Below are 17,315 nucleotides of genomic sequence, written 5' to 3'. Positions count from 1 at the left end.
CACACGTGCACATCTGTATGACCCTTGTAGTATGGAATACAGCTATGTTCTAAACTACTGAAAAGGAGGGTAACTAAAATGCTACCAAGAATAAGCACAAGAAAGATTATTTGTGGTTTCACTGACAAAACAGAGCTTAAAAGCTTCATGAATATACACACATTTTGTTCAAAGCACCTACCTTCATATTTGCTTTGAGCCAAAATTGTCACTGTTTCACCTTTGGGAATTTCTAAGAGATACAAAACAGCATCTTCCCGAACAATGCCTCTGAAGTCTTGAGTGTTCACCTATGTACCAAAAAAACCCAACTTTAAAAAGAAAGAAAATCAACACCTGAAAAATCAACAATAAAAGGAATAACCAAAGATTTTTCTTGAATCTAAAAAAATCTCAAATATTCTCTTCCCTTATTATACTTTTTTTTTAAAGTCAATATGGATGTCTGTTGCCATAAGGAATATTTTATTCCAGCCATTAACAGTAATCTTTCTGAAATAACAAAGTCTTGAACGTGCACTGCTAGGTTGTTTCTTCTACTTCAACAGGCTCCAAAAGGCCTTGAAAATCAAGGCTATCACAAGAGAAAAGAGGCAGAAGAGAAAATTACATTAGCCTCCTATTCGAATTTTCAGAAAAAAAGGAGAATGTAAGAGACAAAATGGCATAGATGATATAATTCAGAAACTGGAAAAATAAATCACTGTTACCCAAGGAAACCGGAGAAAGATGAAAGAAGAAAAATATGCTTGCCTCAATTTTTTTCCCCTCCAAGACTAGGAAGAAGTATTGTACAGAACATTTATGCTCCCATCTTGGGGCATTTTTCTTGATTAGTATTTCTCCTGCCTACCTGTTCCACAGAATCTTAAACAAACTAAATTTTGATATACAATTCTCCTTCAAAAACTCATTTCAGTAAGATATCTCCACTACACATACACACTTCCAAAGCAGTAACATGACTTGATGAGATCATAATTTCTTCCATATTTCCATTAAGAAGCAAACCAAAAAATACAAAAGTGATTTGCATTTCAGGGACACATACTTATACTCATACCTTAAGAATCTGATCTCCTTCCTGCAGTCCCTCCTGATCAGCTGAAGTGCCTTCTTGAATTCCAGCAATAAATATCCCTACATCATTTCCACCAGCCAGTCGTAGACCCACGCTGTCCCCTTTCTTGAATCTCACCATTTTTGTATTAGGACTACAAGATTTAAAGGCAGAAAAAGGAATTAAGGGCAAAATGTTAGGCATATGACAATAACAGGATGTCAGAGGAAAAAATTGCAACCCTTTCAACGAAATTGTATCAATAATATTCTTAGTCCCTTTCTTTCACTCTATAGGCTATATTTACCCAGGTAACCCTTCAGTGAGGGAAGGAAACAGAGAATTTGCATTTTTCAGAGTAGAAACCGAACTAGGCAGAGTTACTAAGTGGCATACACAGACTTGACAGAGCAGGAAAACAGTTCCCTGTTCCTGAAATTCCAAAATATTTCCCTACCTATTAGACCCTCTCTCAGCTGAGCAGCTGAGCAGTTTTTTTGTAAAACCAGCCTGAGCTGTAAGTAATCATACTAATTGTTTTTTCCTCTATATGCTTCAGAGCTGTCATGTGAATTAAATTTATACCTGTTTTCTTTGCTATTTAACATGTTTGTTAGACAGAAGTCTTCAAGTTTTCTTTTAATGAGAAATATTTCCAAGTATATTCTACTGGTATGTTAACAATCAGTCCTTTCATATTGCAGTGGGAGAGCCTACTGGACTAGGTTCAACTTTTTTGCTGTCAGAAAAGCTGTATGCCTGAGTGACCTTGCAACAGAGAGGACAGTACTTATCTGTCAGCCTTTCTCAGTAATACCCTAAGCCTGTATTATAAACTCCCCTTCACCAAAATAATCACTTGATTAATTTGCACATCAATGACAACATATGCAGGGTCCAACCCAGAAAAGATCTGAGAAGAGAATAATCCATTTGAGAAAATACTCCAAGCTACAGAATATCTTCAAAACCTTATTTTTAGGCTTCTCCTTCCAATCTCAGTGCTCCTCTCCCTTCAACTTCTGTATTTGGAAACTCTCACAAGAAAACACATTAAGTTGATTTCCTATTAATACAGTTTGCAACTTTTAGTATCTTAACTGTTAAAGAATCAATAGTACTAGGTTCCATTTGACCACTTATAAAAATCATCAAAAAACCCACAAAACTAACACTTTGGAAGCAATATTTTGTTCATTTCTAAGCAGAGACTAGAACTGCAATATGGACTGCACAGGCTTGGATTTGAAGAAAAGATACAAATTTCTGAACTGAAGTTTTCAGCTTGTACAGAAACACACATGTTTGGCCTTATCTTGCAACAAGCTTCTTTACAAATTAAATAGAGGACATTCTCTTTGTATCTTAATATTGCAGGGTAGGGGAGGGTTGCCTTTTGTGTGCATATAAAATAACGGAGGAGGTATAAAATACATTTCCACAGAATTGCACAGCTTAGAACGGCCCTCTGCTCAAAGCAGGTTGTTCAGGGCCTTGACCAGCTGTTTTTGAGTATCTCTGTGGTGGAGATACCACAACCTTCGAGGGAAAGCTGTTCCAGTGGTTAACCACTGTCATAATAAGAAGGTTTTTTTCTTTATATCAAGTCAGAATTTCCTGCGTTCCAGCCTGGGTCCCTTGCTGTTCATCCTACTACTGTACCCCTCTGAGAAAAGTATGGCTCTGTTTTCTCTACACCCACTACCCATTCGGTCATTGCATGACAGCAGTAGTATGTCCTGTCAGTCCTCTCTTCTCCAGGCTTAAAATCCCCCAGTTTTCTTGGTCATTTCTTGTATGTCATATGCTGCAGCCACTGACTCCCTACACTTGCTCCAGTGTGTCAATGTTGTTCTTGTCCTGGGAAGCCCCCAAATAGACATAGTACTCCAAATACTATCTCGAAGTGCTAAATATAGCAGAATAAAAATATAGCAGAATAAAAATATACCATACATTCCCATGGAAGCTCAGAAGCAGAGGGTGTTCTATACCTTCCAGGTAGAAGGCAAGTCTGTACCTTCCAGGCAGATACTTCTAAAACTAAGTTTAACTCAAATATGGTCAGTTAAAGGTCATGGCATCTCTTCTTGTCATTAAGCTATAAAGTGAGTATCACTCCAAATGGGCAAAAAACCCCAAACCCATGCAACCAAGAACCAGGTACAGGTCACTGGAAGAACATGGTGTGCAAAAGAACACAGCAAGTACTGCCTTACCCGTATATTGCTTCATCTTCAGGGCTGGGTTTAAGAATTGTTCTTGTAACTGGTTTTGGTTGAGACACTATATGTAAAAAAAGCCAACAGAAGTTAATGAGCTATTAAAAAAGTTATAAATGGCACCAATTTTAAGCTATCAGATAGCAATCAAACCCCTCCATGCCAAAGATTAATACAGATTTAAGCGTCAAGCATCTCTTTTGACTAGAATTGATATACTTCCCTCTTTTTTTAATACTCGAAAAAGAACGAAACGGTCAAGGGAGGGATACACAACTCTTTCAGGTGAGCCAGATCAGACTTCAGGAATAGCTTCATTCGGCTGCTTAGGGCAATAGGCTACAGTAGATGCTCTAAGAGAGTACTTGGTTTTTGAGATGGTAATTCTAATAAGCAACTGCCTTCAAATAATTGCTAGTGTTTCTTCTCTCCCTGCACCACAAAGCAAAGACAGACCTCTTCTCTGTGTGTCAGGATGGGATTGACATGAGGAGTATACTAGATATGTCAACATGATTGGGGGAGTAGAAATTCTGTGGCCAGAGGGAAAAAAAAAAAGCAACCAAAACTTTCAAACTGACCTGCTGGGTCATCTTGGTACTTCAGTTCTTTGTTTGTGTCTACAACTGTAACAGCAGGACTAACAATGTCACCAGTTGATTTGAATGGTGTAGGCATTGCTCCCATCCTGGACATCCTACTGGATGGATCATCTTTTGCACTAAAAGAAATAAAAAGAAAAAAAAAGTGTAGTGAAATCAGATAAGAATGCCATGTATTTTAAGAACTTCTTTGACAAGCATTAGAAAAATGGACTAGAAAAGAGCATTTCTTACCTTGGTTTCTCCTTCAGCTTTTCATTGGATGAATGTGAATCTAGATCAGAATGATGTAATCTGTCATCTTGAGGGGAAAATGATCTGTTTGACTCTATTTCAGAAATGTCTGTAAAGACAGCAGCAAATCAAGAAATGCAGGATTTGTTTAAATTATCTGCACATCTGATCACCACATTTATTTACAAAGCTTTCACATATAAGATATGCTGAACCTTTAAGCCTACTCCTTTTCCAAGTTGGATTTGACTAGCGTTCAAAAAGTGCTGCATGCCTTTTAGTGCTTCAACCTGCCCACACCCCTGAAAATATTTCAGGAAGGTTTCACACAACCTTTAGGAAACACACTCACATCACACAACTATTTTGAGCATATCATAGACTCATTAAATAGTGTTAGCAGCCTTTTATTTGAGGTCTCATAAAGGTTCCCAGACAGAAGACCACCTTCACATTAACAGTCCTCACACTGCTTTTCTATGACAAAAGAAACAGAGTAGCCCTCAGACTTGAACTGTATCTCAGTCTTCACTGTAAAACCTACAAAAAGTTGCACCAACTATTCTGACATCAGAAAAGCAAATACCTTGCACTAAATAACGTAACATCCTGCTCCCCCAAACATCCTGAGCCCTTCCCCAAGCAAGGTTTTTTTTTAAATATATAGCTCATACACTGAGAGATCATTTGTACAGAATAGATATTGGAAATAGAAACCAGTTGTCCAGGGGGACTTAATTTCCTCTTGTCCTGATGTTTTTTCCCTTCTGGGGAACACTGTCATGAATGTTAATGCCCTCAGAAGGAGAGACCAGACCAATCTACTTGTTTTTAAAACTGAAGTCTTTTATTAAAGCAACTGACTTGCTTGTTCTGAGAAGTAAGATTGATTTTGCCACACCAACATTGCTGCTTCTATCTCTGTCTCTGCACAAAATATAATTATGATTACTACAAATTTCTTCTTTCACCTAAAGGAAGTGGGCATGATGCTTAATTGGCTATTGCTTAGGTTTGTTTGTGTTTGGGATTGGTGGGGGTTGGTTGGTTGGTTGTTTAACAGAGACTAGTACCACTCTAACAGAGCAAAACACTATAAGCTTAATTCTGTCCCTGCACAGAGTCCAGAACTTTTTATCCACATCAAAACTCACCATCCATTTCTGAGTCACTGTCATTCAAGGAAGGAATGTTGAGCAGTGTCTGCTTTCTGTCCCTGAGGACAACCAGCTGGAGCTTTCCCCGTGACTTCTCAATCAACTTTCGAGCATCAGCTAAAGACATGTTCTCTGTCACTGTACCATTGATCTGGACAGAGAAAGGCAACAATAACACTACAAGTAAACAAACAAGTCCATATTGTGCTCAAGTTTAATAGTAAAATTGACTATAACAGGACTTACTCCAGAGTAACCACTATAACAACTGCCCACTGAACTGCTAGCAGTATAACCAGAACAGACCTTGAGAATGATATCCCCTTCATGAAGGTTGCCATCTTTGGTTGCTAGGCCAGTACGGGTCATTTCTTTTATGAAGATCTGACTTCCAAGCCGGAGACCATATTCTGGAATCAGGGAAATAATCCACTGTAGCTTAGAAGGTGAGCGAGGATGCATTTTTTAAAAACTACACAGTGTACATGCAGCACACCCCATTACACCATGAGAAAAGAAAAAAAAAAAAAAGCAGACCTAGTAAACCCACTTAACCCTAGGCTAATTCTCCTATTTCTGTGCTGCCACCACAATAACAAACAGCAGTTCAAAATCCATCACCAATAGATGATTAGTCTGCACCTTCAGACACCTTCAGAAGGCAAAACAATGCCTTCATTCTGCAGGTGCTTATTAACATGCTGGACTAGATTCTCTCTCTGTATCATAATTTGCATGGCATGGAGAGGGAAAAGGGTCAAAAAGTGCGAATAGAAGAGCTGGGTTTTTTTACCAGTTGCTGCATGCTGACCCTGTCCTATCTGTGCCCCACTGTCTCAGTTGTTTCAGGCAAAGGATTTTTTTCCCTTCTCCCCATCCTTATTTTCCTAGTTACTTGGATCAGTGTATTTGCTACTTAAAAAGAAAGGCAACACTCTTAACAAAACACACACATTTTAGAACAACAGAAAAGGAAAGAAACAGCTGTCTACTTTGAAAAATCACATTTGAGCAAGTCTGCAAAGCATCCATATGAATGGCAGAAATTATTACAGAATTACTAGCTACATATAAAACTTAACAAAGACAACTTAAATTTCTCCTTACTTGTATACCTATCGGTAGTATCTTTGCAACTGGAAACATTATGTGCAGGGGAAAAAAAGGAAAGAGGGAAAGGGAACCTTGCCAGAATCAATGAAAAAAAGAGGTTAGCTCCTACATACAAAGCATACATGAGCAGAAAATTCCTTCAAATTACCACATGGCAGATGAGAAAAAAAACCAACCCACAAAACCCCCACAAACAAACCACCACCCCCCTCAAAAAAAAAACCTAACAGAAAAGAATGCACAATATGCTTTATAGCACAAGAGTCTTTATTTCATAGCACACGAAAGATCAGGCTTTTGGCTTTCATTTACACGCTCCAATACTCAGCAAGGAGAGGCTGTTTCAGCTGTTGCTATTTCAGTATTCTTTAACTACATTCTGAAGTATTCAGAACCAAACAATCCTTGGAACTAATTTAATTATACTGAAGGGAAGAAGTAAGAGCACTATTAAAGGCAGAGTCTTTTCTTCATGCTTTGTAGCTGTGCCAAGTGTAATCTGAATCACTATCAGATCCATGTTTCCCACCAGAAACAGAAGAACGGGGCAGAGAAAATGGAAAACCAAAGGACACCATTGCTTGAAAAAAGCACCCCAAACCAGAATGAAAGAACAACTTAAGTGATCAGTTAGAAAACTCAACATTTAAACTGTAAAAGCAGAGAATATTCAGCTTCTCTCCCTTCCCCAGCAAAACAACACGCTGTATTAAAAGTCAATTCCTCTCTTCCCCTACTATACCTACCTTCATTATGTCTGCCTTTTGTTAACAGAACACTGATTGGGCCATTCTGATCCTGTGGTCCTAGGTACTCATGCTGATGGTGTATCTCGGGCGAAGGACTTCGGGAGCGAAGCCTGTCCCGACTTCGACTCCTCACCTCCCTTGTGTATCTAGGATCAGGTTGAGATCCATGACTATAACTGGGTGGGCTGTAGTCTCCTCTGTAGTCCCGTTCATAGCCACCATCCCTGTCAATGCTCCTTCCCCTGCTCTGATCTCTTCTATAGTCTCGATCCAAGCTCCTGTCAATGCTCCTACCACGACTTCGATCACGGCTGTAGCTGCATTCCTTATCACGGTCTCTGCTTCGGTTACACCCTCTGTCTTGTTCATCTCTATAGCTCTGATCCAGGCTGTTTCCCCAACTTTGGCTGCGCCCTCCATTACCAGTATGCCAGCTTCTGTCACTATAGCCACTTCGAGCACTTTTGCCATCAAATTCTGCATGGTCATCCATTACATCTAAAGCTCTGTCCTCATAGTCAAGGGAGGGGCTTCTCTTCAATGCAGCAGCTTGCACTTTCCTTGGTCTTTTCACTACCTGTTCAGTGCAATACGAAACAAACAAAAAAACCCCTCCAATGGTGAGAATGTGAAATTCAACAGATGAAAATTCTTTACACTTAAGAGGTTGGGGGGGGGGGGGGGGGGGGGGGAGGAGGGGAGAACAATGTTTTACTTCTAAAACAGCCAGTAAATTAGATTATTTAGATGTGCAGAAGAAATACTTACTAATTGGGAGGATAAAGAACAGTAGGAGAATTAAAGAAAATAAATCAGATCAGCAACCACATTCTTTTACCTCTGCAAGAGTATGAGTAATTCTAGATGACTTCTAAAAAATGTGACAAGCACCCCAAAAGAGACAAGTTGCAGATGCTTCTCTCTCAACTAATGAAAGTCAATCTGGACAGCAACTCTTGGACAAAGTCTGTGTATGCAGGACATCATTTGCTTCACATAACACTAGTTTTTACCAACTACCACTCATTACTCAGTAAAATTAAAGACTGAGGACATACATTTTATTCTCAGTTTTTCAACATAACAACTTCATGACACTGTTGTTTAATTTCCATGTTTCACCTGTAGAAACTCTTTGCTTTGTTTTGTTTACTTTGTACATTCTATTGAGCAAAGGCTTGCTTTGCTTTATGCATTTATAGTACACTTCATAGAAGAAAACCAAAATCTTGACTGGTTACACAGGTACATACCACTGTAGAGTGAAGAAATTTGTAATTTACTTACAATGGTGGCCACTTTTCCACTTTTCCTAAGCTGTTGGACTGCAAAAGAATGTGGAACATTTTCCATTGGGGTCCCGTTAACTATGACCACCCGGTCGTTTTCTCTGGAAAAGGGGGGAGGGAAAAAAAGAAGGAAAAAAAAAGGGGGGGGATTTAAGAGGAGTCTTCATGAAAACACTAGAACAAAATTTCTTTTTTTTTTTTCAGGGGCAACCTATGGATTTCATTCACTTTAACAGGGAGGTTTGCTGAAAAACTGTGTTTGTTATACAAACACTACAGCACCTGAATACTAGAAGAAGGTTTCAGTATGCTTAAAAATTAGACTTTGGGTTCTGGTGCGTATCTTTATACATGTACTATGTCCAGCTTAAGTGCCTTGCCATAATGTCAAAGAAGATTTTGGTTTTTTAAAGAGTATTTGTGATGACCATTAAAACTTCTATTCTTTTTTTCTTTTGTTCTTTCAGAACTCCTAGTCTTTCACACCTAGTGCTAGATTATTTTTTTTTACATGAACATAAGAATTTCAAGAGAGCTTCAAATTGTTGCAGCCGTAGCAGTATTCAGACAGATCTTGACAAGTACCACTCTAGTACGCTCTTCTGAAAGACTGGTATTCAGGTCCCATCTACTCTGAAGAAAAATGATTGGGAAGGAAAAAAACCAAACAAACTATAATACACAAAATGTCCTCCCTGCACTGAAATGCAGGCCAAAAGAGATTACTAACTTGTCTATTCAGATCTCCTGCATGTCAAATAGACCATTCAGACAACTCAAGTCACCCTCAGGAGATAGCGCCATAACAAAAGATTAATTAAAAACCATATCTTCCAGAAAGGCATTTCAGCACAAGAAGTGCAGGAGGTTAAAAAAACAGAATCTACCACTCCTCATATTAGTTTATTCTGGTGACTACTCCATAGTACTAACCTTACAGTGAGAGCATTAGGTCAACCAATTACTGGTTACTGTGGCATTTTCTGCTAGGTGAAAGAAATCTTTAGTACCCATTATTTTCTCTTCACTGTAATCAAGTCACAACACAATCTTCTTTTTAAATAAGAAGATTACATACTTTAAGCCTTTCTTTGTAAGCCACTTTCTCTAACTCCTGAATGATCTTTGTGCCTCTTTTCATACCCTTCCAATTCCTTTTACTGAATGAGTATGCCAGAACAGCATGATATATTCCAGTAACAGCTTCATCCAGGCTTTATGTGAGAGTTAAAATAGCTATCTTCATAGTCCATACATCCAAAGATGGTGTCAAACTTAATGTTGTAATGCTACATCAAGAGCTCCCATTTATTTATGCTCTCTCTACCCTAAAAAGGACTGCAGGATTGTTAATTACCTCACACTCTGAACATTAGGCCTATATGCCTCGGTTTGTTGAAGGAATGGCTTGCATTTAATTTTCTTTAGAACGTGCTTTGTCTGAATGTGCCCAAATTGCTTGGTATTGCCTTCTCATCATCAATTCACCTAGGATCTTAGGTAGTTTGTGGACATGATTTTATCCCAAAGTCACAGGCAATTATGGAACAGGATGGATCATAGTGGTGTTGTGCAGGGATCACCGCTATAAAATGAAGGTTTTGTAAGTTTATGTTGAGAACGGTTTGTTACCTGCTTCACAATAATCCTTTTATCCAGTCCTTCAGTAACTACTCCCATGTCAGCCTTTTCATTACCTCACCAAAAATTAATGTTTGGCAAAATGGCCAGAATCTACTCTTTTGAATTAGTATTACTGCACAACTTCATCATTCTTCCAGATTGTCTAGTCCTCATCAGGGATTCCAGGTCAAAGGATGAAAAATTGATCAGCAGTAGTCTAGAAACTGTTTATCTTAGCTTATGGGTTTAAAATTACTTGTCCATTGTAGATGCTGCCTCACAAAGGGTGATGTTACCAGGAGGTCTACAGAAATACTTTATTGCCTTTTTTTTTTTTCTTTCAAATATAAAATAAATATTTAGCAAACACTTCTGTTTCTCTTCCTTCCCCCATTATTGCTCCTGACAACTTAGGAGTGAAGACCCTTCTTTGGGCTCACTTAAGCCATTCTCTTGAAGACTGATCACTAAATGTGTTTCCTGGAGGAAGAACAAGAAGAGTGTTTTAAGACAGTAAGTATTTCTACTGTTTCTTTAAAAACAAATGTAATCTTAAGAGAAACATACTTAACTATAAAAGCTTTTCAACACTACTGAAATTTAATTTCTTACAAAATAGCAAATAAAACCACCTCCGAGTGGAGTCTTTTGGTTGTTGTTTTTTTTGTTTGTTTGTTTAAAACAGACATCTAGGTTTTCAAGAACCACCAAATCTTGAGTGGATTAAATCACCAGGATTTCAACCAAGCCTGTCTATGGTTTTACATATTCTACATCCACGCCCCTCAAAATACATGAGAGAGAAAAATAAGAAGTTGCTTACTGAAGTAATCCATCTGCTGGACCACCTGGGAGAACATCTGAAATGACTATTGAAGTTTCACCATTTTCAAAGTGAGGGTTATCTCTGCCGCCAGAAACTGCAATCCCAAATCCTCGTTTTGAGTCCTTTACAACAAAAACAAATACAATAAAACTCAATTCCATCCACAGGAATTTTCATAGGGAGAAAGAAGAGTAAAATGAATGTTCCTGTGATGGCACTCTACCTACGTATTATTTAAAATATGAGGGTTGCGTGCAGATAGTTGCAGAAATACACAGATTTAAAAAGGACTGGGTTTACAAATCCGTGTAACAGGACATGTTCCCATGTTCCAAAACCTCAGTCTACAGCCTTGTGATGGTTAGTAATTAAGCAAAGGACTCACTAACTTAGCCTGCATTTTGCTCCACCATCCCACTAGTTATTCATACCAAATTTATTGTTAGACAAATCTGTTTTGTTAGTGGTGCCTAGGAAACTGGAACAGCTTTTCCAGGATATCATCTTCATTATGATTGCTATCTAGTTTGTAATAACTACTTACTCCTCAGTCAAATTAAATAAGATCATGGCTGATTACAAAAAGCAAGCAGTGAACTTGTGAATTCTCTATAATTATCCTCTCTCACAATCAACTATTTTAAATACGTAATTTCTGTCATACCTATCATCATAAAAATATCAGAACCATGAAAGCCCTAAGATGGCATTCATAAAATCAGGGAAATACTTAATAGGGTGCGAAGGAAGCATGTCTGTAACACTAGACCTGACAACTGTTAGCATAACTGAACTGCGGGCAAGAAGGTATGCACAAACCCATACATTTTGTTAAACACACAGGTTTAATTTTATCAACTACTTAACATACACCTCCTATCACTATAAAATACAAATTATGCTACATTTAAATAAAATGTTTTAACACAGTGGCAAAGTAATACACCAAATTAAAGTGGTACTTTTCTTTCAACTCAACACTTAGTGTATGGAGTTCATCACATGCCAGATTGTGTTTCACTAATGTCAATATTAAGTGGTTACTACTTTGAGGAGGAAAAAAGCAATGTTTTTATAAAAAATTTTTTTTTTAAACAGCACTTCACTTACTGTACCTTAGTTTTACAGGAGGCAGCCTGATGCTCCAAGCCAAAAAAATACAGAATTCAAAATAATGGTAAAATTCATTGGTAGTGGCTGATACAAGTCCAATAGTCCTTTGCCACTTCAGTAGTATAAGCCTGTCTCTGAGGCAAAGAAGTAATGCTCATTTACACAATACTGAAGATCTGAAAAGTTGCAAATTACAGGAACTAAGGTCTGCTGCAACATTTCTTCTGTCTGCTTCCATAACCCAAAACCAATCTTTCTCAACAATTTAGCACATAAAACAGGCTGTGTAGGAAAGATGATTATTTTACCTTGGGTGATCAAGTTGAGTTCATTGCAGAACATGTGAAAAAACATAAGCAGCACAGTGCAGGCTGCTCACTGAACCCAGATCATCAGCACAGCTGGGAAGACCACCACCGCCGCCAAAGTGCACATCCTGCACCATGGTGTGTCACCCTAGCTGCTTAGCGAACTCAGAAACAAGTGGTCTACTTTCCGTAACTCAAAAGGACCCTACATAATGAGGTATTCCTCTTTCCTTAGAAGAACTGTTAAAAGTGACGTCTAGGGTCTATGTGTTTTAGAAATTTTGATTACAGTAGTTTTCCACTAGATTCTACGCTGATATTGAAGTATAAAAAACCCCAAAATGTCAGTGGAATCATGTTCAGTGACTATTATAAAGCTTGGACATAAATCACAACTGCTTGACAGAACCATCAGCTTTGTTTTTAAGGTTATTCAATGATGAATTTAGCTATGTGGCTGGCATATAGTATATTATACTATATACTATACATATACAGAGACCAAACAGTAGCAAATAGAGCACTTAAATTGTTAATTTAATTCACTCTTAATGAATCACACTATTGTATGAGTAACTAGCAGTTAAGCTTTAAAACAAAAAACATATCTGATTTGGACAATGAATTAATCCTATTCTAGACTCAGATACGCTAATAACATCTATCATAAAGCATATTTAGACTAAACCAGTGCTTGAATATTTGAAAACTAAAAATATAACGGGCACTCACTCACCTTTTGTAAGGTCACAGTGTACTGTTCCCATATCAGCTCTTCCATGCCTGGGGCCTGTTACACACAGAAACCAATTAGTAAAACACACAGCATACAACTGTCTAAATTAAACTGTGAAATACCCCATTAAAACATTAAAAATAATACACATATTCTAATAATTTGGTAGAGTTAGTATGAAATGTATGTATTTCAATTAATGATGATTTTTCTTTAAAAAGGCAAAAAATATTAATTGGTCCAGTGTGGTAAAATCCCTTCACATTTCACCAATTTAACAGCTCATTCTAATTTTCTGGAAAAGTCTCATTCAGCAAAAGCATTTAATTCAAGATCACACTAGCATTATATAGCCCTGATTCAAATAACACACAAAATACTTAAGGAAGACCTCTCCATTCCAGTATACTGTAAGATTAGCAATTGAAACTGTGGTTTTCAGAACAAAATAGTCTTCAGATCTTTTGGTTCTTGCTCACGTGGAGTTAACAAAATGTTTTGTCCACTATGAATTATGTAACTGAGTATTTAAGTTCCCCTCAAGAAATTAAATTTTACAGGAAAACACAGTGTACCGCTATATAGCACTAGTGTATCCATTTCTGTGACACTTCTCAGAAACATTTTTTTTCCCACATTTCCAGTTAAAACTGATCCTGAACAGATCAGTTTATCTTACATGATATAACCTGAAATCTTTCCAACATTGCAGCTTAAAATATAATACAGAATAATCACCCAGCTGTGATGCATCATATAGTACACAGCCAGCCCCTTCAGTGCCTGCCTGCTCTGTAAAATGAGCAGAAAAATGAGTCACAATATTTGATGCATAGCAAACATTTCAAAATGCAAGCATCCATTGCAGAAGAAAAATCCAAGCATTGCATGAGTATGTGTACGTACGTACTCAAGCTACAGGTTTATTTGTTTTTACTGCTACAAGTGGTATTCTTTCTTGGGAAGCTAAGAGTTTGCTCAGAAAACTGAAATTCAGACAGAAGCTCAGTTTTGACTTAATGGTCTTTTTAAAGGCCTTAAAAGGGTTACTGGCAACTAAACTCCAAAACAATAGACAGAGAAGTGACACAAAAAGGGTATGCCTGTATTTTACAGCATCCTCCATATTTCCAGAGTAAAAGTGTTCTGGCAGTACATAGCTGTTTAGCAAGCTATGGATGCCATTTCTCAAATGCAAAGAACCCCCTGATGTATTCTTGCAGTGGATTCTGAGCATCCCAAAGAGGAACAAGGTTTACATTTTCCATTGCACATTCACTGTATTGAAAAACAAACTTATTCACTAAAGAGTCTTAAATTTCCACCATTCTCCCAGAAAACGAACAGTGGTCTCCACTTTCCAGAACATTTTGGGTCTAATTAAAAAATTCATTTATAATAGCTGGAGGAGAGGATGGTTTATATTAAAAATAATACAAGTATTTCTAAATTTTGACTTGTCTAGATCAAACAAGAATGAGTGGCATTTATAACTGTTAGTATTAAAACATACATGTCTTGGATCAGTGAATTACTCATCTGATGCACATGGTGAAATTATTTTATCTGATATTCCTATTTAACCAGCTGACATGTCTAACCCTTCCAACTAGCTGACACTGAACTGTCTCACTACATATATTCTCTTACACAGAGAACCTTCCATAGGTAAAAAAAATTCCTCTTTAACTAAGTGCTGCTTCTGAGCTGCTGTGATGCTGTGATAAAATAGAAGTGACTAGTCTTGCTTGTCTGGCATGTATGAAAATGTGTAAACAGTTTACCTACTACTGACTCTTGGCTATACCATTGCTGCCCTGCTTTTCTAGATGATATTTTTGAGCTCTGCAGAAAACCAGTCCGTGCTAAAGGCGGCCCTCAGTGTCACTTAAATTCCAGTTGACTTCACTGAAGACAGTATCAAATAATGGGTAAAATTTGAAGGACAAGTGGGTGGGTTTAATTTTGTAGAAGCAGGGGAGACGGAAAATCTTTTCCACCTAGTAAGGCATGCAGGATGCAATTGACAAGAGCGTACTACCCATAGGGCAAAGAGTAGCATAGTTGCCTTACTTTTGTAGAAACTCTTAACACCAGGTCTTTCAATACACTATCTACCAAGGGAAGGCCTGAGAAATGACTGCTTATTCAGTGTAACACCACAGAAAAAGGACTGAAGAAAGCACCATAAAGATATTGGGAATAGATTTGTGGGTATGAAGCAGGCATGCTCACAGGAATTTCCTTCCAGAAAACTAGGCCTCCCATGAGCAGTGGCACAAGTAAATCTGGTGCACAATTGGAGAGACACATTGTGTAGTAAATCAAAGCATTGTAAACTACCAGGGTTAAGTTTATTTTGCTCTGACAAATAAGCCTCATGGTATCTGGTCACAAAAATAAGTAATACTAATGGAAGAGAAACTAGTGCCTATGGACACTACAATTAAGGTCTTGCAAGATGTTGAGCCTATAGCATCATCTCATCTGTGTCTAGAGAAACTTCCTCATAGTATCAGTGACTGTATCAGGTAGTTTCTGTGTGAATTCTGGGGGGTTATTTTTAGCTTGAAACTGTTACTGAACACTAAACAAAAGCTAATTAAATAATTCACTTTAACAAATATTTATGAATTGAAAAGTAACACATTTTTAGAAACTCCTCCTTGGGAAACTGTCTCCCATTTGATGTATTCTATATTAGCAAAGGAAAGTACACTATATACTTGCAAAGATGATTTTGTGGAACATAATTACCAAGACAGCAGGACTACTTCTGCCATACTGACACTATGCAGGCTCTGTAACACAGTTCAGAGAATTGAATGGTCACCTTGGAAGCCCATGAGGCACAAAACACATCTGCACTCCCTCAAATCTCTAAGCAATAATCTCTTTAACATTATAAAATGTATTGCTGCTTGCCATTGTCACGATGTTAACCCATATGGACAGATTAATGGAAAAGAGAAGACTAAGAGGGAGGGAGGGACTAAAAAATTTATAAATTATTATTTGAGGACTTGATCAAAACTAACATTGAAATCTCCACCATAATTGCAAAATTCCTGTATTCCACATCTAATAATATGACTCTCCTCTGAATGCATCAAGTGATGGGTTACAAAAAGCCTCCATCACCTTGCCAATTTCTTCATACTTCATCTGTAAGGAAACACAAAGGGATCCTGAGCAGCCTGTGCATCCTTTGTAGGATCGCAATTTCACTGCAATATTGCACACCAAAACACTGGAGAGACAAAGGCAGGCAAAATGGTTATGAATCCCACCTGCAGTTACTAATAGTAACTGTTTTGCAAGTCTACCCAGGTTTCACACAGATAGCAGGCTACCTGCACTAAATGCAAATTACTGTAATTAGCTAGTCTAAATTCATTAGTGACTAAGTCAGTCCATTTCTAATTGGAACACTGTAGTCTGGATTTGCTTAAATCTGCCTAATGCTCATACACCAAAATGACAGGTGTTTTCTACATACCCCAAATAGACTGCTTAACAGAATCTTTGGCAGGAAACTAGTCAAAGTGCTAAAATCATCTGTGTGCTATGAACAGCCAGCTGTTGCAACTCTCACTGACAGTCATCAGAGATTTATGCAATTACTTGCAACTGAGAGATGACCGAAGACAACTTCATTCACATTGAAAGAACAAAACCAGAAGACCTGCCATAACAGCTATCTGGCTATAAAACTGAGTTGGAGAGGGGAGGGATATACGAGGGGAAGGGGGGAAGAAAAGACTTGGAGCAAGATGCAACAAAAAGCAACTCACGTGCCCTTTCAAAATCCCCAACTTTTTGACTGCATGTGACCACATTCTCTGCAGAGCTTGAGCTGTCTTCATTGTTGCTGGATATAATCTGTGAAGGGACGCCGTACATCCCCGTCTTTTCATCTGTTTCCACCACTCAACACGGTTATGTAATTCTAATACAATAGTGGCCTACATACTCGAACAAATCCTGCTGTCAGTTTCACACAGAAACACATCAAAACCACAGCAGGGAAATCTACCAGGAGTTTAACTAACTCTCACTTTAAGAGACCCCAGAAAAAAAAGGTAGTGTAATCTTCTGGGGGTTTTTTTTGTTTGTTTTTGTTTTTGTTTTAAATTAAGTGTCAGATTGAAATGTGGCAACTTATTCTTCTTCCAAGCACATATGGGTTCACCTCACCAGGAACCTACTTGAAACTTTACAGAAAAAAGTCATAAGAAACACAGTGCAGATTATTTGAAAATTCATATTCTGACTATAATATT

At 37.8% G+C, this 17,315-nt stretch overlaps 1 protein-coding gene across 5 annotated transcripts in view; it reads right to left on the bottom strand.

Moving 5' to 3' along the window:
- Positions 1-17,315, bottom strand: part of TJP2 (tight junction protein 2) — a 68,588-nt gene that overhangs the window by 12,021 nt on the left and 39,252 nt on the right. For 4 of the 5 annotated variants that reach the window (XM_049794762.1, XM_049794757.1, XM_049794760.1 and 1 more), the window contains 11 exons: positions 13,033-13,086; positions 10,873-10,997; positions 8,425-8,527; positions 7,135-7,714; positions 5,582-5,685; positions 5,273-5,426; positions 4,119-4,227; positions 3,864-4,003; positions 3,280-3,346; positions 1,064-1,214; positions 182-290 (listed from right to left, as the gene is read on the bottom strand). In XM_049794762.1, the coding sequence (XP_049650719.1) occupies positions 182-290; positions 1,064-1,214; positions 3,280-3,346; positions 3,864-4,003; positions 4,119-4,227; positions 5,273-5,426; positions 5,582-5,685; positions 7,135-7,714; positions 8,425-8,527; positions 10,873-10,997; positions 13,033-13,077 (1,687 nt within the window). In that variant the 5' untranslated portion in view covers positions 13,078-13,086. Of the gene's footprint in view, positions 1-181; positions 291-1,063; positions 1,215-3,279; positions 3,347-3,863; positions 4,004-4,118; positions 4,228-5,272; positions 5,427-5,581; positions 5,686-7,134; positions 7,715-8,424; positions 8,528-10,872; positions 10,998-13,032; positions 13,087-16,826; positions 16,918-17,315 lie in introns of those variants that run through there. The other variant, XM_049794758.1, reaches the window with a different exon arrangement.

The sequence above is a fragment of the Accipiter gentilis genome, chromosome Z (genome assembly GCF_929443795.1).
Source record: "Accipiter gentilis chromosome Z, bAccGen1.1, whole genome shotgun sequence".
NCBI classification, from domain to species: domain Eukaryota; kingdom Metazoa; phylum Chordata; class Aves; order Accipitriformes; family Accipitridae; genus Astur; species Astur gentilis.
Note: the sequence above shows the minus strand (reverse complement) of the source record. Positions and strands in the feature narration are given on the sequence as shown.